At 44.9% G+C, this 23,344-nt stretch overlaps 2 protein-coding genes across 3 annotated transcripts in view; one reads left to right on the top strand and one right to left on the bottom strand.

Annotated features, from left to right (window-relative positions):
* The window catches only part of RTF2 (replication termination factor 2), a 42,060-nt gene that overhangs the window by 7,305 nt on the left and 11,411 nt on the right, over nt 1-23,344 (bottom strand). For both annotated transcript variants that reach the window (XM_059897734.1, XM_059897733.1), the window contains exon 5: nt 22,989-23,067. In XM_059897734.1, the coding sequence (XP_059753717.1) occupies nt 22,989-23,067 (79 nt within the window). The remainder of the gene's footprint in view (nt 1-22,988; nt 23,068-23,344) is intronic.
* LOC132348771 (beta-1,3-galactosyl-O-glycosyl-glycoprotein beta-1,6-N-acetylglucosaminyltransferase 7) lies at nt 3,116-14,449 on the top strand. The gene is made up of 4 exons (XM_059896632.1): nt 3,116-3,203; nt 8,453-9,481; nt 10,421-10,516; nt 14,198-14,449. Exons 1-4 carry the CDS (start codon nt 3,188-3,190, stop codon nt 14,419-14,421), a joined length of 1,365 nt encoding a protein of 454 aa, XP_059752615.1. The 5' UTR covers nt 3,116-3,187; the 3' UTR covers nt 14,422-14,449.

Raw genomic sequence — 23,344 nt, forward strand, 5'->3', positions numbered from 1 at the left:
TTGTCTACGTGTGACGGTGGGCCCTGTCTTGTACCCGAGTTGTAGTCCTAGAGTTGAATCAGCTGCTAATAACAACACTGAGCCAGGAACCTTGCACATTAAAACTTGAGATATCTTGCTCTTTGTCTCCAAAATTCAAAAAATCCACTAATACCAAACCCACCCCTCAAGGCCTCAACTGCCTGGACCTGAGCGGGCAGCCCCTGGGGACGGCAGCACGTGGCCCTCCCTCCAGCTACAGGCCCCTCACTTGTTCTGGGATCATGCCTGACCTCACTAGGCTTCTGCTGGAACCCAGGGCCCTACGTGGAGTGGCCCGTCCCTGGAGGCGAGTAAAACCAGGGCAGGAAGCAGGTTTCTGCCACGATGTCAGCTGCCAGACAGGGGCTCTCCTCCGTGGACTAAAGGGCGGGGGGGGGGGGCTTTAGAAAGGGATGGGGGCTGCTGCAAAGGCACAGCGGCCCAAAGGGACTGACCCTCTCTTTGCTTATAAAAGTAACAGGTACACAAAGTAGAAAACACCCGTATTTCCCATTTTTCTATGTGTCCTGTTCCCATACAGGTGAAATCACATATTTATTTTCAGTTTTGCTTCCTTTTATTACTTGTACCTCAGATGTCCAAAAAAGGGGGGAAATGGCTAAATAAATCATAATACATTCCTAAAAAGGAAGAGTATATAGTTATTTTAGGTTTTCGACAACACAGAATATGCTCATTATAGGTTAAAAGGAAAAGCAGACTAGAAGTTGTATATTCACATGACCTCTGGATGTTAATTTTTCTTAAATATTGAAAAAAAAGGCCAGTAGGAAAGTGCTGAAGGAAACAGAATTAAGAGTAATATGCTACTATATCTGTATATTTATATCACAGACAAATGGAATAGTGGTTTCTCAATCTTTGTTCTTACAAATAATAATTGTGATGAACAACTGATTACATGCATCTTTGACCCCCAAATTCCACTTCTGAGACTTGGTTGTTCTCTATCACAGAACCCTGTTTCCTGCATTCATGGCTTATGATAAATGAATGTATGCCTGTATGTGTGTATTGACTTTTAAAATAGGGCCTCCCTCTGTCACTCTGTAATGTCCAAATGGGAAGGTTTTGTCTTTATCTTTCATGGTTGTAGCTGAGTCTTAAGCCCAGGGTCCTGCACACAGTGGATGCTCAGTAAATAATTGCTGAATGAAGGAATGAGAACATGACCTCAAGAAATATTTCAAACCAGGATGAAAGGGAGTGAAATTTTAAAGCCAAATAGCTCTCCTATAAGGTCACATGAACTTTACACTCTTTACAACATGTGAGAATGCCCATCATACCACTTAAAGGAAGGAAAAAAAAACTTACGCTAATCTAAAAAGCAGAAGAAGACAGCTCCTTTTTGGCTTTGATTAAGAAACATAAAACACCCCACTGTATTCACAGCGCCTCTTTTGTAATTTACACGTCTACGCTCTATATCTGTTTTATTTATTAGGATTTTCATCTTTCAAAAATTTTAGTTGAATCACATCAGTATAATGAGCTGATACAGGGCTTCCCTGGTGGCGCAGTGGTTAAGAATCCGCATGCCAGTGCAGGGGACACAGGTTTGAGCCCTGGTCCAGCAAGATCCCACGTGCCGTGGAGCAACTGAGCCCGTGCGCCACAACTAGTGAAGCCCGCGTGCCTAGAGCCTGTGCTCCGCAACAAGAGAAGCGACCGCAATGAGAGGCCTGCGCACCGTAACGAAGAGTAGCCCCCGCTCACCGAAACTAGAGAAAGCCCGCGTGCAGCAACGAAGACCCAATGCAGCCAAAAATAAATAAATTAAAAAAAAAAAAGAAGCTGATACATTAAGCCTGTGTTTTTGTCCATTTATTACAACACTCCGTTCAGCATGGTTGGTTTTACTCTGTGTCTCCCTTAGAGCTATGGGAGTATAAAGCTGCACGCAGGCAACTCTCCGCATCATTTTCTCAGGTTCTTCCACTACTTTTGTCCAGGTTAAGCACGTGAGGTCCAGGTGAAATCCAGCGCTAGTCCTCTTCCCCTAGGGACGGGCCTGCCTGGCCAGTTCAGCAGCACTCACAGGACAATTTAAAACAAGCCCTCGGGGCTGGGGGCAGAGTTGGAGCCACACTTCACCAGCTGGCAGGGTGGCCTTTCCTTTCCTGACTCTCGTCTGATAAAAGTAGTCTCTCAACTCACAGAATGTGAACAACTCCACGCAGACATATACAGGGTCCCCCCACTAAAAGGTTGCGCGGATCTGTTTTTATATAAAAGGCACACATGTCACACGTGCAGCAAGGCTGCATCCCCCTCAGATTAAAGAGACTAGGTTCTACCCGCCTAGTTAAGAAATCTTTCTAGGGCAACGGCAACATCTGTTCTGCAAAAGAGCAACAGGTATCTCGAGTCACTGCAGCAGGGGAAGAAAAGCTGAACTTGGCTGACTAAATAAAGAGCTCAGGTGTCTGGACACCTGAGCGGGTGACAGTCTCTGCGGGGTGTGATTCACGTCTCTTGGCTTCACTATTCCCGACAGACACATCTGGGGTAAACCTAAAGAGAGGTCCAGCGAGCGGGAGGACCTTTTAAACCAGAAAAGGAAGGATGTTAGGAGGAAAAGTATCCATCGGAGGAGAATAACGAAAGGGAGTCGTTACTAACCATGCACAGACGGCCGCGGGAGGACAGGCACGGCAGGGCGCACCTGCCTCCCTGAAGTCAGGCCTCTGGAGAGCCACGCTGAAGCACTCCGAATGCTACTTAGGAATCAAATGAGATTTCTAAATGACTTTTATTTATCCCTTTAATGAAAAAGTGTCCGATAACCAAACTTGGCCTCCTACTTTTAAAAACACTTAAAGAATTTGACCCAGGACTGCCAGGATTTCATCCAGCTTTCAGAATCCAACAATTACCCTGCGCTGCCCTTCACCTGGGCTGGGTGTTTCCTGCTGTTTGTTTTGTAAGGCAGGGGACCAGCCCCTAAGAAATACGCAGGTTCTATTTTCCAACCCATGCGTCAGGATCAACAAGAATAAAATCCTCCAGGGATGAAAGGGTAACAAAACCTGCCAAGCAACTCTGTTCATGTGATTTCAGCCGGAGCCACAGCAAGAGAAGCAACTGAAGGAAAAAAAAAAAGCCAGGCTGGGCGCGGACACGGCCAGGACCTCTACCCCACATGCGAGCCTCTCTCGGTAAGTGCTTCGTTAACTAGGCAGAGATCATGAATGGCACAGGCTGAGCAGGTCTTATAACTAAACTATGTTTTACTGTGCCTCCTCCATGGTTTTAAAATAGAACTATTGGAATATCAGTAATATTTTAAAATGCACAAGTAGCAGGCATCTTTTCCTCTCAAAAAACAGTCCTCTAATAAAAACGTTGTTTTTGTTGTGACTGTTTTAAATGGATATCCTAAAATGTAGTTTTCCCCTTCACATCAAAGTGGCTGAAGAGACGTATACACATTTTAGGAATAAGTATGTTGTGATTAAGACATCTATTTTACTGGACAGCTTTGACGGTCTGAATTCAAAATTAGTCTAACTACTATGATAAAGCTCAAATAGTTCAAGAAAAAACTGTTAACTTGTAGGGTGCTTTGGACATCATTCTGAGCCCAGAGACGACAAAAATAACACACAAAATTTTCATTGCTGCAGCTACAGTGACTTCTTTAGGACAAACATGCAGTAACCGGAGAGAGAACCAACATTCACAGTCTGAGGGTCTCGCTGCTCCGGGGGACTGGCGGTAGCCCCACCGGCTCAAGCACTGAGCACTGCCCCAGGCCAGGCTCAGCGGGAAACACTCAGCCATCTGCCCCACACCCCTAGCCCGCTGTCCTCATGAGGCAGGTACTATCATACACCCCCATCTGCCGTCCAGAAAATAAAGATTAAACTGTTTAATCTGGTTAAGCTAATGTTAATACTCTAAAACAGTAACAGTCTATAGAATATATGGCAAAATATTACAAGTTCATCTTTAAAGATGCCCATTTTCTATTTACTAACAGGAATTACCTTTAAAAAAAACACAAGGGACTTCCCTGGCGGCGCAGTGGTTAAGACTCTGCGCTCCCAATCCAGGGGGCCCGGGTTCGATCCCTGGTCAGGGAACTAGATCCCACATGCATGCCGCAGCTTAGAGTTCACATGCCACAACTAAGGAGCCCGCCTGCCGCAACTAAGACCCGGTGCAACCAAATTAAAAAAAAACAAAAAACCCACAAAGTATAAAAGATTTAGCAAAATAATTAATTTATCCAGGATGTTGCCAACTCCCCCTGAAAAGCCTATATAACAAATTAAATCCCGTCATAACAAATTCAAAATGACTGCCCTTAACTGTTCTAGTGGCAACACATAGTACCAGACCCATATTGCTGACTTCTGTTCTTGGCTGTTAAGGCCTGCAGTAGGGGCGGTGGGAGAGGGGCACTACAGACAGATAAAGAAGGCAGAAAAGAAGAAGGAAAATATGCTCGCCGGCTCTCGTAATTAGGATAGTAATGTATTTTGAAACAACTCTTTGGAAATATTTTATACTTGGACAAAAACATAAATAAAAGGTAAAATAATTCCATTCTGAGAACTATAGCTGGAGATCATTTGTGATTTCCAGTACCACAAAAAGGAAAAAATTTTAACACCATCCTTAACCGTAACTTTGGTAATTACTGCTACTGAAAGATATTCTACAAAATCCCTTAGGTGTCATATGTCCTCAGTCAACTGAACGTGTAATCTTCAAAACATGATTCACTGTCTGGAAGCTATTTAATCCTACTGTACACTCTACATATTTTAATGATGCTACACACCAAAGGCTGCAGATATGAGGAACTAAAAGATCATCAAAATATCTAAGGCCCAGGAAAGATCACTTAAGGAATGACACTATATGAAAAAAGCCTTAAAATGTTCTCTCACGCACACAAAATAATAATTTTAGAGATCATCTGTGATTTCAGTAGTACATGAGGAAATAGAACACTGGAATGGTAAAATAATGGGTCTGGTTTGAACAAAGAACTTTTGTATCTGCTCCATGATATATAATGATAACTGCCACTCTTTCTGAAGTCTTTAAAATAAATAAATATTTAAACTTTTTGTGGAGGAAAAAAAATTGCTCAATAATCAGTAAGACTGCACTTTTATTTAATGGGCTGCATGTTCCTCTCACTTGGAAAATATCACTTACATTTCTTGGAAATTAATTTAGTGATAAAAAGGCACATGTTTAACAATTACAGTTTCATTATGACTACAAAAGCTGATTTCACATCATAGAAACAAAACAACAACAACAAATCACCAGGAACCGAAATGTCTGCAAAGCTGAAAATGATGCTCACCACGATTTAAAAAGGAAAAACTGCCGGGCCCTAAAGAGCTGATTCCTGTGGGAAGTTTCACATTATCCACCAGATGCAGGTTAAAGCCACAGCAAGAACTACGTAAATTCAGCAGCAGCGGAGTCTCCAAAGGCTTCATTACAAGGCTGTCCTGACTACCTGCAAAAGCTTGTACTGAAACAACGAAAATAAAGCTGGTGACCCTTCCCACAACATGGCATTCTAGCCACACCGATTTCTAAATTTCAAAGTGAACCTGAGCCAAAAGGAAGATTTAACTGGGCAACTGTGAGCACTGCACTAACAGAACACGAGGCAGAAAGGCAGCAGATTAACCGTGACCAAGCTCCTGTGCCTGTCTCTCTACAAATAAGGGAGGGAAAGCACTTAGCCCAATGTATTGCCCTGAAGGACAACGGACTACACATGGGACGTGTCTTCACTTAATTATCATAAAACACTGAAAATACCCAATCCCCTGGGCTCTGCCTGGGGTTTAGTCTGTCAGTGAAGTGGGGCTAAATAACATTTCTGTGATGAGACCAGCATATTTTACATTTTGATCATAAGCTTAAAAACAACAACCAAGACAACAAACCAAAAAAACCCCCAAACCCCCTTCCCATGCAAAAGCTAAACACAGGAGAAAATGTAACAAACTATGGTACATGTTTTACCTTTCACCAAAATTCTTAACAGAGAAGCAGTTAAAAGCTTTATTTTCATTTCAAGAAGGTATTTCCGTCCAACTGAATTTGTTTTTATGATACATGTTGTGTCTACTTTAGAGACCAGATATGAAATGTGTTAATTATAATGATGACTGTGCTTGTAAAAGGTATTATGTAATTTATAAAAATGTCTGTAAAATTATGCCATAATGTTTTATGCTTGGGGCAATCAACATTTACTGAACCAGAGTAAAACGTAACCTGACATATTTGGGCAGTGGTTGTTCTATTTTTGAAGCATGATGGGTAAAAAGAAACTATACAATGAAAATAAATACATTTTTAAAATCCACAATCAGCATTTACAGTTTTTATGGGCTCACAGTTTAAGAACACAGGATAACTCAAAATGCTGCCTTGTTAATGCTTTATCCAAATGGCATTTGCAATAATGATGTGGAAAGGTAAGGGACTAATGTCAAATCTGAGATAAACACTGGTCAAAAGTAAATGGGTTTTTAGGGCTTCCCTGGTGGCGCAGTGGTTGAGAATCTGCCTGCCAATGCAGGGGACACGGGTTCGAGCCCTGGTCTGGGAAGATCCCACATGCCGCGGAGCGACTAAGCCCGTGAGCCACAATTGCTGAGCCTGCGCGTCTGGAGCCTGTGCTCCGCAACGGGAGAGGCCACGATAGTGAGAGGCCCGCGCACTGCGATGAAGAGTGGCCCCCACTTGCCGCAACTAGAGAAAGCCCTCACACAGAAACAAAGACCCAACACAGCCATAAATAAATAAAAAAATAAATAAAATGTAAAAAAAAAAAAAAAAGAGTAAATGGGTTTTTAAAAACAGGAAGTAGGGGGACTTCCCTGGTGGTCCAGGGGTTAAGAATCCACCTTCCAATGCAGGCGACGCGAGTTTGATCCCTGGTCGGGGAACTAAGATCCCACACACTGTGGGGCAACTAAGCCTGCATGCTGCAACTATTGAGCCCATGGGCTACAACAGAGAGCCCACGCGCCACAACTACAGAGCCCACGCACTCTGGAGCCCTCGTGCCACACCTAAGACCCGACACAGCCAAAAATAAAACAAATATTTTTTAAAAAATAGGAAGTAGGAACAAGCAATGATATGACTTTTTACAGAAACCTAGAGACAAAATTCATAAACAAGGGAAAAAACTACTAACAATATAGATATTTTACCTGATCAATTTTCTTCCCTAAATTCCGAAGGATGGTCTTTGCATGCCAATAACAATTAATTAATTAAAATACTTATTCATGAATCTCTGTAGAGTTCAAGAGAGGAAACTAAATTATTATCAAATAATTTTATTAGATAAAGATATCTTGTTTTTAATCACTGAAGCCTTCTCTAAAAACAATTCATAAACTCATTTCAGCAAGCTGAATTATGTGATCACAAAATTTCTCTTGATTTGTTGTTTTCTTTATTGGAAAGATATATTCTCATAACATGATACAGAATAATGGCATAAGATAAATTCTGAATAATGCAGAACAGGACAGTATCTATGTCCAAAATAAATATTTGAGATTTTTATCTGCCAAGATAAGGGCAATAACACATGAAAATACAGTCAATATCATTAGTCATCAGGGAAATGCAAAGTTAAACCACAATGAATTACCACTACGCACCTATTAGACTGGTTAAAGTTTTTTAAATTGACCATCCCCAGTGCTGGTGAGGCTGTACAGTAAATGGAGCTCTCGTACACTGCTGGTGGGAATGTAAAACGGCACACCCGCTTTGGGAAAAAACCTGGCAATTTCTTAAGAAGTTAAACATACACCTGTATGCCAGCCAGCCACTTCACTCTTATTTACCCCAGAGACACAAAAACGTAGGTCTGCACAAAGACTCGTGCACAAAATGCTTTCAGCATCTTGTAATATCCTAAAACTAGAAGCAACTTCAGTGTCCTTCAACAGATGAACAGATAGACAGATTGCGGCTCGTCCATTTGATGGAATACTGCTCGGCAATAAAAAGGGGAAAATGGTGATAAATGCAGTGACGTGGATGACATCTTAAACTCATTATCCTAAGTGACAAAAAATCCAGGCAAAAAAGTACATACGTATAACTTTGCTTATATAAAACTGTAGAATACGCCAACTAGTCTACAGTGACAAGAGCCTATGAGTGATTGCCCAGAGACAATGGTGGAAGGAGGATGGAGTAAAAGGGGCCCAAGAAAACTTTTAGGGGTAAAAGAAATGATTGTTATCATGACTGTGGTGACAGTTTCATGAGTATACACATATATAAAAACTGATCAAATTATACACTTTAAATACATGTACGCCAATAGAGTTAGCGGGGGCGGGGGGGGGAATAGAGTTAACAACACCCTAAATTCTGCCTGTTGTTCTTTTAGGAAGCTTAGAGGAAAACATTTCAAACCACGGTAATAAGAAGGCGACTGGAGCTCAAAACATGAGCCAGCTGCGAGCCACAAAGCCAGGTCTTCTCGTGTGCGTAGCCATTTGCATCTTTATTTTTCTTTATTTAAGGAATCCAACTTCTGAGGAACCAGAGGAGGAACCCACCTACCCAGCAGTAGTGGAATGTGGCTTTTATCCAGATGAACTGTGTTCGGCTTTGTTTGAAGGGAAAGAGGTGGCTCCCCAAATTGCAAAATTCTGTAAAAACCCTCATGGATCTGAAATACTTGCTCATTTACACAGACCAGGAAATTGTTCCAGGATATCCCAGGAGTTGCATTTCATAACCAGACCCCTGTCTGCAGAAGAGGGCACCTTCCCTTTGGCATATATTATAACTATTCATAAGGAGCTGGCTATGTTTGTGCAGCTTCTCAGAGCTATTTATGTGCCTCAAAATGTTTACTGTATTCATGTTGATGAAAAGGCCCCCAAGAAGTATAAGACTGCTGTGCAATCCCTGGTTAATTGTTTTGAAAATATTTTTATTTCATCAATGAGAGAGAAAATGGCTTACAGTGGCTTTAGGAGACTACAGGCAGATATTAATTGTATGAAAGATCTAGTCCATTCCAAATTTCAATGGAACTATGTCATTAATCTTTGTGGACAGGATTTTCCAATCAAAACTAACAAGGAAATCATACACTACATCAGAAGCAAATGGAATGATAAAAATATCACTCCTGGGGTAATCCAGCCACCAAACATTAAATCTAAGACAAGTCAAAGCCATCCCAAATTCACCCCTGAAGAAGATATCTATGTATCTCCAAATGAAAGATTCAAAGATGAACCACCCCATAACTTAACAATTTATTTTGGAAGTGCTTACTATGTACTAACAAGGAAGTTTGTAGAGTTTGTACTAACAGACACCCGCGCAAAAGACATGCTTCGGTGGTCTAAAGACATCCACGGCCCAGAGCGACATTACTGGGTAACTCTGAACCGACTGAAAGGTAAGAACAATCCAGCAAAACAGTGTCTGTTCAGGCCAGAGGCAACAACAGGAGAAGTGTATCCTTAACTGAAGATTCTTTCTATTTCAGCTCTGTGGCTTGGTAAACAGCTCTACATTCTGTAAGACCGTCCACTTGGGTAGTCCAGGAGGGTCTTCGCTTTCAGGGATCTGAGGTTTGCGGAGAGAGCGCCAGGTTCCCAAATCAGGCTGGCTGCTTTTGCCCCCTCTCCAGAAGCAAGCACCAGCATTGCACGTCTCCTCAAATAGAGCCTTCTGAAAATTCTGAGCACAGATCTCAGGAAAGTTCTTCCTTTCTTCCTTCACTTATTAGATACTGCTGGATACCTACTAGTGCCAGGTATCGTGCTAGGGGCTTGTTAAGAATGGAAAATATTAAAACTAGCAATTTTGTTTGTGGCTAACATGATACTTCAGATAGGTTTTCTTAGAGGTAGAGGGAAATCTGATGCCCTCCTTTAAATGGGCCTATTTGCTCTTTCTGTAAAGCTGATTGGCTCTTATTGCGAATGTGGCTTCAAGCTTGAACAGCTAAGCGAATCAGTCAGTCCAGGCGACAGTGCAAACAATGAAATCCAGCAGAAATGGGTTAGGAGCTTTTTAAAACCTCTCATATCCACTGAAAATCCTTTCAAATCACCCCCAGAGAGCTGTTGCGGAGAAAACGCGATCCAAAGAGACCCAACATAACATGCTGTCAATACTAGGTGAGTTGCTAGGGATGGAGGAAGGGATGAAAAGTGAAATCTAAGCACAAAGACGCAATACAGGACCTCGCTCCACCCTGATACTACCACCGGTGCAGCACACACCCAGCCCCCAGAAGCGTTAGCCTTTCATCAGATGAGAACATGCATTCTGAATGAGGCTGGGCTTTCCCTCATCTGCTCACTGCATGCCTGCATGTCCTTTCCCTTAGATGCTCCAGGTTCCACCCCAAACACTGGCTGGGAAGGAAACATTCGAGCCATTAAATGGAAAAACAAGGAGGGAACTGTTCATGATGGCTGCAAAGGTAAAAACAAAACCCAAGGGGGTTCCCTGGTGGCCTAGTGGTTAGGATTCTGGGCTTTCACTGCCGCGGCCCGGGTTCAATACCTGGTCTGGGAACTGAGATCCTGCAGGCAGGGCAGCGTGGCCAAAACAAAAACAAAAACAAAACCCAAGCCACAAAACGCGTTCAAATTTTATAAAAACTGTACAACTGCTGCCTCGAAAACAGTGGGAGAAGACTGACGGTCATGTTTACTGCAATCTGGAAGAATTAGTGATGATCCAACTAGCACGGTGTCAAGTTTTTAAAAACTTTTCTTTTAATTATAATATCCAGACAGAGAAGTAGACAAATTCTAAGTATTTGAGCTGATAAATTTTCACAAAGTGAACACACAACAGGGCTGCAACTTTTAAAGTTTTCAGATAAAAACACATGCGCTATCTGGCTTTTCCCACCTGCTCCTAACATTCATTTAAAATGAGCTCTCTGTCTCCCTGGGTCTCTTTACGAGAACAGATGCTTGAATAGCACAGGTACATGCTCCTCGGTGGGGTCAGCCAGCTGCCCCCCATACTTCTTACGCAGTTCTTGCTGAAAAAAGGTCTCTTTGCTTTGCCCTCAGGAGATTCTCCCTGAGGGACAGTAAATTCTTTTGCCCCTTTGTCTTGTGTGCCAGAGGTTTTAGTGGCCAGGGCAGTACACGAAAGCCAGATCTGGGGTGGAGGAGACCACGTCTCTGTTCTGTGGAGTCTGGAAGAGAACTAGCTGGCTGCAGAGCGGCTCTCAGGCGCATCGGTTCGGGGGAAACACCTCCGGAGTCGAAGAGCTAGAACTTGGCTCCTGGGAAGTTATCCGTGCCTCCTCTCTGGGGCTGGCTCTCCGCAGCCCCGAACCCCCAGGCTGAGCAGACAGTCTCAGGGAGGAAACGGTGGATGAGACACAATTCACAGCATGATACGGACGAGTCCAGTAGAAAGATGGCAAGTCCTCTGGTGTACTCCGGGGAAGGAAAACAGGGCGTGCTTGACGTCTCTGGGGCCACAGCTGGTGGTGGACAGAGGACGCGGGAAGACTGGAGCAAAGCCGTGCGTGAAGGCGGCTCCAGCAGAGCACGAGCTCCCCAGGGATACCTGGGCCCTGCACTGTCTGTCTACAAGCAGCTCCCTAACCACCTCGGGAGCTACTGCAGAGATACATAACCTATTTTCACAAGGCATCCGGGTACAGTCCTCGGGTCTGAATACAGTATATCAGATAATGCAAAATAAACTAGGTTCACCCAGTTTCCAAGCTGATTTAAAGACTGACCTAAAAGAAACAGGTTGTGGACAAACAAAAAATGGAAAATCTAATACCAGAACAGTTCAAAGACAAACAATTCCCGCTGCCATGTGCACAGCCATCCTCCTGACGGGTACCAGGTCAGAAGGACTGGAATAATTTTCTAGTATTTTTTAAAAGGTAGATATGATTCAGCTAGGGGGATAGTCACATAGAAAGAAGGTGACAGTTAAACGACAGGCTAACAAACAACCTTGGCCTTTCTTCAGACAGTAAGTGGCTCACTGTCATTACACACGGGTTGACAGGACTGGCGGATAAATGCTCAGAAAAGGAGAGGCTCAGATTCTTCCTGAAAAAGTGATTCACCAATGGTATATAAGATGTCACGAAGGGTTGTGGCTGTCAATGATAAAGTAATGATTCCAAATTCTTAGAGTAGCAAAATCTGAGTATTTTAATAATGTTTGCAAAAAAACCTAGTCACTGCGAGTCTTAACAAGAATCATTATTCCCGGGCTTCCCTGGTGGCGCAGTGGTTGGGAGTCTGCCTGCCGGTGCAGGAGACACGGGTTCGAGCCCTGGTCTGGGAAGATCCCGCATGCCGCGGAGCGGCTGGGCCCGTGAGCCACAACTACTGAGCCTGCGCGTCTGGAGCCTGTGCTCCGCAGCGGGAGAGGCCACGATGGTGAGAGGCCCGCGCACCGCGATGAGGAGTGGCCCCCGCTTGCCGCAACTGGAGAAAGCCCTCGCACAGAAACGGAGACCCAACACAGTCAAAGATAAATAAATAAATTAAAAAAAAAAAAAAAAAAAGAATCATTATTCCCTACAAGTAAACACTTCAGAAAGTTCTTGCCATCACTAGCTTCACTGTGCAAATGGTTCTACTAGCAAAGCAGCACAGGGCCAACCCCGGCCAGCATTCAGCCAGTCCCAACTTAGGCCAAGCACTGTTGTAGGGTCTGTGGTAAACCCTTCTGGAACCCGGCTCTGGGCCTGCCGTCGATGCTCACAGCGATCTGCAGGTAGAAACTATCATTACGCACACTCTACAGACGAGGAACCGCAGACTCCGAGAAGTGAGGTCACTCCCAGTCACAGGACGGGGCAGAGCTGGGTCTCAAACCAGCTGCGGCTGCCTGATGCCGTGCCACTGGGGGAGCATATGGCCCAGCTCTGCGGCCTACACGGCAGGGCCATCCCAGTACCATCAGCAACGAAGAGTTTGGTGATTTTTAATCACCAAGACAGCATTAACGCAACTCTGACAAAGTCCCATTTATTTGTGTTCCCTTCCAGTTCATACGTACATAAACTATAGAGTATGCAGTTACGATCAAGGTGCAGTTGATTCCTCTTTCACTATGTCCTAAGCTCTTCATGCTATCTTCATATTTACACTTTCAACTGGTTAAATGTAATACTATTGAGATTCTGTGACACTGCACCAAGAGTCTATCAGTTAAAAAGATTCTGATCATGATAACAGCTTTCACGTATACAATGCTCACCATGGGCCAGTTCTAGGCCCTTCACTACACGAATGCACGCTTAGCAGGGAAAAGATCCCTTTTGATTTTTTTCAGTCTTACAAACAACACTGGACATTTCTGTGCATGCAGTTCCAACCCTTTTAAATAATATTTCCTTAAGACAGGTTTCTGGAAGTAGGATTACAGCATCAGCAGGGGGGGGAGAGAGCATGGTAGCGCTGAGCAGAGAAAAGAGCAAGGTCTCCAAAATGAACAGAAATTTCCCTTACACGCAAACTAAGCACTCCTGCCTCTGCAAACCGAAGGTGATGACAGAAACCACCTCCCACTGTTGGTGGGAGGATTAAAATAGAGTAGGAAGAGCCAAACACAGTGTCAGACCCATAAAACGCGCTACTGAGTTCACCTCGAAGGAGTCCAATCAGTGCTGGATTCGAACTAGAATTCCAATTTTAATTACTTCTATTTATATCAAACTCACTCTGCAAAACCAATAGAAGGCTGAAGCAATGACTTATTAAAACCAACACAACTCTTATGAACTACCCACAACCGAGGAAAATACTTGAAAAGTTCATGGCACTTAAAACAGCAGCTATCAGAATTTAGGTGTTATCTGGCAAACGATGGCTGTTACTTCTCCCTCGTGCTCATGACTAGCTAAAATTCTACAGTATTCACCTAAAGTAGCCATTAAACATTTCAGAAATCACTAACCAAACGAATGAAAGCTTCCCTTCCATCATGAATTCAAAATTCAACATAAAAGCCCCTGTCAAAGCGATCATGGAAACCCCGTTTAATCTGAACTGGCACGAAGCAGAGAGGCCTTACAGATGACCTTAGAAGTGCGTCACTTTTCCACGTGGATGTAAACTGATGAGGAAACAAAGCCAGCTAAGTTTCTGTGTTCCCTTTGCAGGTCGCTATGTCCAGGACGCCTGTGTGTATGGACCAGGAGACTTGCCCTGGATCATTCAATCACCTTCTTTGTTTGCCAACCAATTTGACTCGACTGAGCCTCTTGTGGTCTCGTGCTTGGAGCGGTGGCACAGACTTAAAGTTCTAGGGCAGGCGGAGGTCCCTGTGGAACCACACTGGCATTTCCAACAGGAGAGTCATTTTAATATGAAATGGAACCGCTGAGCTGGAAGTTATAGAGAATGTTTGCTTTCTTACTGGTATAATTCTGTTTCCCTGACTTGAAATCAGAGAACGCTCAACCAAAAAGAATGGGAAAATAATTCCTTGACACAAGTTAGTCCTGAAATGAGTTTAGAAACGTGCTACCAACAAGACTCTGCTATTGATTATAGGCCACTCTACGGCTTTGAGAAAGAAATCACAAGAGAAAAAATAACTCCAAGTCCCACTGGTGACTGGGTAAGTGACCTGGAGGCTCGACTGCCTCACGTAACAGCTGCTGAAAATCAAAGTCCCCCAAACACTTAGATCCAGGCTCAGGTTAGAATAAGAACATATCCTGTCTTAAAGATATACCACTGTGGATGAGATTCTAAAAAAGAACAAACTCCCACAGAAAATGGGAGAAAATATGCTTATCTCTAACAGTCCTCTCTGGCTGGGAACAATGTAACTTTGTTCCCGAAATCCTAGAAAAACATGGAAGAGTCTATTTCCTTTGGGTAAAATAAAATTCTGGAGTTGAAACACAACTTCCTACAAAGGCCGTCCGCAGCTGTGAGTAGTCTATGTCTGCACAGTCTGATACCAGACACAACCACGGGGAGAGCTGGGCATCTGAAACGTGGCTGCAGTGGCTGATTAAGTGAACCTTAACTTTTAAAATTTTAATTAACTGAAATCTAAATAGTCACATGTGGCTGCTGATTACCATACAGAACAGCACAGGTCAAAGGCATGAATGGTCTGAATTCTCTCTACTCACAGATTCAGGTCTGCCAAAAGTCCACGAATCTTTGCTGTTCTGTCGAGGACTTTTAATATACTCTCTTTCTAAAAAAGAGCTCACGGCGTCATACAAGGCTGGAAATATACAACTATTAAATAGCACAACTTAAAACAACTAAAATAAAGGAAAAGCAGGAACCACAGGAGAGGACACTAAAGAAATAAATGTATAATTCAAGGGCGAAGTATAACCCCTCAGTGAACTGACGCTTCCCAAACAGAGAAATGAAATGAAATCCACTCAATGAAAATAGCCCTTGAAAAGCATGAAAACTACATAGAAGGAAAAGAGGCTCTGAAAGCACAGCCCACAAATCAAACCCGAGCTAACCACGGCATATTCAAATCTCTGTTTAAACAAATATTTCTTCCCCAAAGATACGTAATCCCAGGGAGAACACACAGTAGAGGGTTAAGACCGCCAGAGGAGGGCGTGAGAGCCCCAGACAGCTCGGGGCAGCCTCCCCGCTCACAGGCAGACACACAGCTCATGGCCATGTTCCCACTGGCTGTTCCGAAAGCTCAGGTTCACCACAATCATGTCCCTTACGTTTCATCACAACTCATTTGCAAGTAAGTGCATACCCCATTACATTTTTTAAATTAAATAAAATAAAAAATAAAAGAGAAGCTTAAATCTTTTCAAGTTACTTAAAAGATGAGCCTTCCTTCATCTCATTTCAACGTCAACTCATAGAACCCAAATTCAAACACACACCTGCCCTCAGAGGGCTCAAACATTATACTGGAAGAAGTCACCTCAATGAATCCTTTCAGTAACAGTGAGATAAAATAAAAATAATAAAATAACTTAAAGGCACGGTGGAATGAAGCAGCATGAGGTTCAGGGAAGCACAAGCTGGGTTTCAGTGCAGCGTCAGGGGACAGGCCAGGGACGCCAAGGTAAAGCAGCAGCCTCCGTGGGCATCAGAACCAGCACGAAGCCGCTGCTCTACCCTGACTCAGCCTCTGACTGTACTCACTCATAAAGTAAAAGAACAAAATTAAATCATACGTAAAACATGTCTGAAATACATTGCTACAGACTGCAACTTAAAGGCAATCTTGAGGTTAACAGGGGTCTTGAGATGATTTCTCTAACTTTCTGGGGAACAGAACCTTCTTGCTAACATGCAAGTCTACTGTTCAATTTTTCTATTGTATTTTTCTTTCATGTAGAAGTTTACGGCTGCCTGTGCTGTATATGATTTCTTGAGGCTTAATATTCACAAAGACCATAAAGACAGTAGAAAGGAAAAGCCTGAAGGAGGCTGGGCCCGAAAAGCAGAATTTGCCAACCGCTTTTGAAGAGACCCCCTTCCTTAACCTATTTTCTCCCCTTTCCACTCCAACCCCTCCATGATAAGTACTCAAAACAAACAAACAAACAAAAAAAAGGTATACGAGTGTAAATTTTTGTTTCACTTCTGACCTTAAAACATCCCCACACCACACTCACCCGTCACAAAGCCTAAATAAATGAAGCCAGAAGGCTAGCAAGTCAAATACTGCTGCCCACACCTCTAACACCCAGATCAGCTTCTCAAGCTTTACTGTGCGTACAAATGCCCTGGGGCTCTTGTTAAAATTCGGTTTCTGATTCTGCAGGTCTGGGGAGGGGCCTGGGAGCCTGCATTTCTTAAAAAACAAAAATTAAAAAAAACCCCAGGCGGTGTCAATATTTGCAGGACCATGGACCATGTTTTGAGTAACAACACATCATTTATTTTGCAACCTGTGATTACTCCAGTGTGCTTCCTCTTATTACAAGAAGGGAAGAAGACAGTGGGGAATACAACTAATTTTTCGGCTAGTGCTTTGTGACAGTGAAAACAAAGAAACCTAGCAACTACGTCTCTTTGGACTCTGTTTACTGAAATCAAGGGTGCACACCATGTGTTTTAAACACAGAACCAGAGCTACTTCAAACCCTGGAGTCTCTTCTAGTGACCTGAAAAGCCAGAAGTCGATGGAACTACACAGGGAGAAGCAGAGAATGTGCACACCCTTGGTATCACGGAGGCTCCTGACACTATTCGTTTTTTTTTTTAAATATCACATTCGATCGTGTTTGTTTACTTGTTTATTCCTTTCTGGGGAAGGTGTCTTCCTTTTTTTTTTTTCCTTTGGCCGTGCCGCGCAGCATGCAGGATCTTAGTTCCCTGACCAGGGATTGAACCCGTGCCCCTTGCAGTGGAAGCGCGGAGTCTTAACCACTAGACCGCCAGGGAAGTCCCTGACGCTGTTCTTATGATGCTGGTTCCTCTAAATTTCAGACATTACCTAAAACATGAAAATATTTGCTTTAGACTTTGACACTGTGGCCTTATCTTCCATCGTTCACATTTTCACGATGCACTACAGCTCCTGAAACTGCGCCAACACTCTTCCTTTTGCTAGTTTGGCAGAAGTGGCTCCTGTTCACCTCTTCTTCCTGGGCGTCCAGCTGGACTACAATCCCCAGGCTCCTGCATGTAGCTATGGTCACGTGACTGAGTTCTGGCCAATGGAATGTGAGCAGAAGCATTAAGTAGGCCTGGCCCATAAAAACCTCCTAAGCTAGATGCTTCCTTCTCTGTCCCCATCAGCCAACCGAACGGAGAATACTCTAAACACCAGAGGAGGTCAGACCTACAGGACAGAAGAAGCCTGAGTCCTTGAGTTTCCCTTAAAAGAAAGCTGCCTAACCAGGAGCTCTCACCGTATTAGCCACTGGAATTGGGGGGCTGTTTGTTACAGGACGTAGCCAACCTTGACTGATATACTTAGTATCACTAAACTTTAGAGACTTGAACTTAGAAGTACGAGCTTGATTCCTAACGACAGTATACGAATTTGTCATTTGATTTTTTTCTTCATTTAAAAATGTCATTGTGGGGCTTCCCTGGTGGCGCAGTGGTTGAGAATCTGCCTGCTAATGCAGGGGACACGGGTTCGAGCCCTGGTCTGGGAAGATCCCACATGCCGCAGAGCAACTAGGCCCGTGAGCCACAACTACTGAGCCTGCGCGTCTGGAGCCTGTGCTCCGCAACAAGAGAGGCCGCGATAGTGAGAGGCCCGCGCACTGCGATGAAGAGTGGCCCTCACTTGCCGCAACTAGAGAAAGCCCTCGCACAGAAACGAAGACCCAACATAGCCAAAAATAAATTAATTAATTAAAAAAAAAAAAGTCATTGTTTGGCATTTGGGTCTAAAAGGAAAGCGTCCAAGACTTTACTACAATTCCTTTGTTTTACATACTAGAATCTGAAGCCCAGAGACGTGAAGTGGTTTATGCTCCCAAGCCAGCCCGTGCTGGTGTGTGAACCGAAACTGGTATGTATCAGGCTCTCAATGTCGGTCGTGTGAGTGCCCGAATGAATGACTCCCACTCAAGTGTGCCACTGGCTGACTGTCCCATGCTCTGATTTTCTACATTGTGTAGTGTTATCAGTGGAATTATGCTTCCCCCCCGCCGGCAAATGTTGAGGTCCTAATCCCCAGTATGTTAGAATGTCACCTTCTGCAGATGCAATTAGTTAAGGTGCAGTCACTAGCGTGGGCCCTAATCCAACCCGACTGGTGTCCTTATAAAAAGGGGAAATTTGGACACGGGGACAAACTCCACAGAGGGAAGACCATATGAACAGACACAGGGAGAAGCGGCCATCGACAACTCAGGGAGACAGGTCTGGAACAGATCCTCCCCTCACTGCCCTCAGCAAGAACCAACCCAGCCAACATTGCGACTGCAGACTTCTAGCCTCCAGAACTGTAAGAAAATAAATTTCTGTGACGTCACCCAGTTTGTGGTACCTTGTTATGGCAGCCCTAGCAAACTAATACGCAGAGTATTCAATCTAGCTACATATGCAAAGGCAATTTTTAAGGCGATTATACAAGTGAAAAGAGTAAGATACTACTCTTCTGACAACAGATTTATTTTTAAGAGAATTTTGTCCCTGAGGTGTTCCTGGATTCCAGCCAGGGTCCTGTCTTGACGGCGGGTGGTCTCAACAGCCCTGGCTGCCCCCGTTAGGAGACTGGAGGAGCCAGTGTCCGGTCCTTATCTGGTCTCGGCTTCTTGTGCAATCCTGATGCAGCTGCTTCCCCTTTCCTCCTACTTCCTTCCTTTCCCTTGAAGTGCTCTACGTAGACTTTCAGAAGTTTACTAGCACTTTGTTCCCAGACACCAACAAAATGATTTCAGAGTTCCCTTGTAATGTTGCATTTCCATGAAATAAAATCAACTTCTCTGCAGAGCTGTGAGCAGACACTCCTATTCTGCTGCAAGTCTGTCAAGATGGTTATGGATGTCTGAGGTCAGCCAATGAAGAGGACAACTGCATACCAATCTAAGAGACAGTTATCCCTGTGGGTCGGGGAAAGAAGCCTGACTGCTTTCGATCCCTGAGTCCCCCAAACCTGCCCGCCCCTTAGAATTATTCTGGGAGCTTATATAAAAGTGGAACTCCACGCGGGCTCCACATTAACCCTGAAGATTCTCACGTGGGGTCTGAGGTGGGGAGTGGGAACTCAGCAAACCACTGTGGTGATTCTGCAGTGCAGCCTGGGTTGGGAACCACTGATCCAGGACATTTGGCTGCTTTAATAAATTTCAGCTTCACTTCCCACCTTCTCATATTTATATTCTTTCAAGTAAACTTCCTGAGTGCACCTGCGAATGTGTCTAACACTCAGACAACGCCTCACGCACTATTTGTGAAAACACACACGCACTTGGACACAGAGCAAATGCGAGCGAGGTTCCTTTCCTGCTCGCAGGAAGCCCAGGCCAGCTGAGCTCCCCCTCCTTCACGAGACTTCTCTCTCAGGCTCCTTTTCCTCACCTGCTGTCAGATTCTTGCTCTTGTTCAGTCTCTTCCCTCTGCCCATACTGCACAGACCTACACACCGCTGCTCCCAAGGCACTCTGCTGCTGCTAAGGCATCAGGGGCCGCGCGCTGCACGCCCCCGGAGCTGCTCCTCTGCCTGGCACTCAGAGTTCCCGCCACCGGTCTGACTCACGTCTCTGGCCTCTCCCTGCTCCTGAGCGGCTGGGGCAGGGCTACACCTTGAGGCCCCACCTTCACAGGCTGCCCGGCACTTCCTCCCCTGAGTGTGACGGCTGCTCTCCTCTCCCACGCATTCCCTCTGCCCACAGCGCGCCCACCATCACCAACAAGGGCGTCTCTCAAACTTCAGGCGTTCCCCTGCCTAAGGTACCGTCAGTATCTTAATATTTTTCTTTAAATCTACCCATTGTTTTTACTTAAATTTACCTTAAATGTTGACTTTATATTCATACCATATGTACAGAAATAGTACCCCTTGCCATAAATGTAAAGAAAGCATAAAACTGCAGAGAACACAAACAAGTCTCTCGAGGCCCTGCCTGCCAAAGCTCTGAGCGTTAAGGTGCGCTCTCTCTTGGGAGCTCAGTGAGATGCATTAAAACTATCCCAGGACCAAATGGAGACTTTCTCCGCAAGGCAGGCAGGCACACGGGCAGAAGGTGTGCCAGAATGGGAGCTACCGTCCTGCTGTGCAATGTCTCACAGGGACGTCTGGGGTCCTGTCTGTGGACCCCTCACACCAGCTCACCTACGCCAGCAGCCGTGTCCCACTCTCTGGGAAAGCCTGACCTGTGAGAACATGCTCTGCCTTCAAGGCCTAGAACAAATGTCTCCTCCCATAAAGCCATTTCTCACCAGCACAGCCAGAAAGTTCTCTGGCCCTTCAACTCCAGTAACATCCTTACATCCACTTGGCAACTGGCCTCAAAAAACAAAGCAGAATATGATTTTTCATGTAACCTGATTCCTGCACGACTGCAGTCTCCTTGAGCACAGGGACTGATTCCTTCACGTCCTATCCTCCCTGGGAACACCTGTAACATCGTCTTGAACACAGGAGACATAATAAATACTGGACAATAAATGACATGAATCAATTCCTGAATGCATTCTTTGAATTTCTGTTTTTGGCAAAAGCTTCATGAGACAGATTCCAAATTCTATGATGGCTTGATCTGTAATCACCCCAAACTGGACACAACTCCACGCCCCTCCCTGACTTCTTCACTACCAATCACCTTTGGTCTGTCTTTGAGTCTCAAATAAATGGAATCACATTTGAGCGTATCCTCCTCCACGTCTGACTTCTTTACAGAGAAATCATTCTGAAACTAAAGTACATCCGGCCTGGCCGAAAGCTGCCCCCAGCTTCCCACCGCTCTTAGGGTAAAACCCACAAGCCCCAGCGCGGCCACCTGGGCCCTACAGAAGGTGGCCCCTGCCTGACCCTCGACCTCATCTACTTCTCTCCCGTCCCCACCCTCCACTGCACTTTCTGTTCCTTCAACTAGCGAAGTCCTCCGTCACTTCTGAGCTTTGGCTCACACCTTGCTTGGCTGGCTCCTGCTCACCCTCAGGTCTTAGCTCAAACCTCCAGAGGTGCCTCTGCTGACCACCACTGAGGAGGCCTCTCTCCCTCCGGTACCTCACCCGCTGCGTTTCCTTCCTGGCAGCTGTCACAATCGGTCCTGCCTTGCTCGGTTACCTGAGTGTCTCTCTCTCCACCTGGAATGCGGGTTCCATGAAGGCAGGGACTGGATCAATCTTATCTACAATGTACGCCACCCCACATGCCTAGGACGGGGCTGGCCCATGACAGCGGTTCCACGATAGCTACTGGATCAAAGAATAATTCACAACAGGGATAAACAGTACCGGACGCCTAAGGAAATCCAAGCAGAATTAATGTGGGTGAAAGTGCAGCCAGGAGTCACCGGTGTCCATGACATTAAAGTAAATGCCAGGCTCTCCACAGACCGGCAGAACACCCAGACACAGATGTCCTGGGCTGCAGCAGCAACCCCGTGAGGGCGAAGTCCTCCGCACCTCCCTCACGTGAGCTGGGCAGGCGCGCCCTCACGTGATGGGTTTGCTCACCCCCGGGGGCGTCTACTGAGGACGTGCGACCTGCCCCGGGGAGAACAAGGCCGGCGGGGTGAAGAGGTGGACGAGCTTTGCCCTCGCTCTCAAACACTCACAGGCAGAGCACAGGGGATCACGAGGGCAGCGAAGATACACCACGTGAGGCTATAATGATGGATACACATCATTATACACTTGTCCAAGCCCACAGAATGTACAGCCCCACGAGTGAACCCTAATGTAAAAGGGATGTGGGTGATGATGGGGTGTCAACGTAGGCTCACTACCTGGAACGAGAACACCGCTCTCGGGGGGATGCTGATAATGGGGGAGGCACGTGTGAAGGTACAGGGGAAACCCCTTACTTTCCTCTTAATTTTGCTGTGCACCTAAAGCTGCTCAAAAAAAAATAAAGTCTTAAAAAAAAAAAAAAAAGAGTTAGAAGAAGAAACCCTCATGGTCCAGCAGGGAAAGCACCACCTAACTAGCAATTACACTGTGGTGAGATCAGTGGGATAATAAGGTGCCCAGGGAGCAGGGAAGGAGACTGAGCGACAAGGTTCACACAGAAAGCAATGGCTCCGGAACTAAGGTTCGGCGAGCAGGACCCCTCCCGCTGGCAGGTCACGGTGGATGATGGCACAGGAGAGGACAAGCGGGCAGGGACACGTCACAAGAGGTGGTCTGAGTCTCTACTTCCGGCAAGGACAGGAGTAGAAAGGTTTTAAGCAGAGAAGCAACTAATTAGATCCATGTTTCAGAAAGAATTGAAAGATGCTGAAATGACACATGGAGGGGGGACCCCAAACCATCTGATTTCTTCAGCTACTGGGAAGGAACAAATGATGCATGTCAACAACTCACCGTGTGACAAACTTCTGTTTTTATCTCTTTCAGGGCTCGTTCAGAAAACACGCAACCACAGCCCCGCAGAAAACAAAACCTGGCGAAATAATCCAACAGGGAGAATGACTTAAATAACAATTTAAAAATTATTACCCATGTTATCAATTAACATTTGTTCTGTTTACACAAAGGCCAAGAACCACTAAGAAAAAAATGGTTATATTTAATTCCATTAAGAAAAAAAAAAATCAGTGTGTCCTAAATAAATAAAGTACTTAAAACACACACACACACACCCCGCTTTCTGAAAGTTTGCTTTACGCCACTTCATTTTTACGAAAGACCTACATTAGTACCTATTTTCGCTAACGGAA

The sequence above is a fragment of the Balaenoptera ricei genome, chromosome 15, assembly GCF_028023285.1.
Source record: "Balaenoptera ricei isolate mBalRic1 chromosome 15, mBalRic1.hap2, whole genome shotgun sequence".
Lineage (NCBI taxonomy): Eukaryota > Metazoa > Chordata > Mammalia > Artiodactyla > Balaenopteridae > Balaenoptera > Balaenoptera ricei.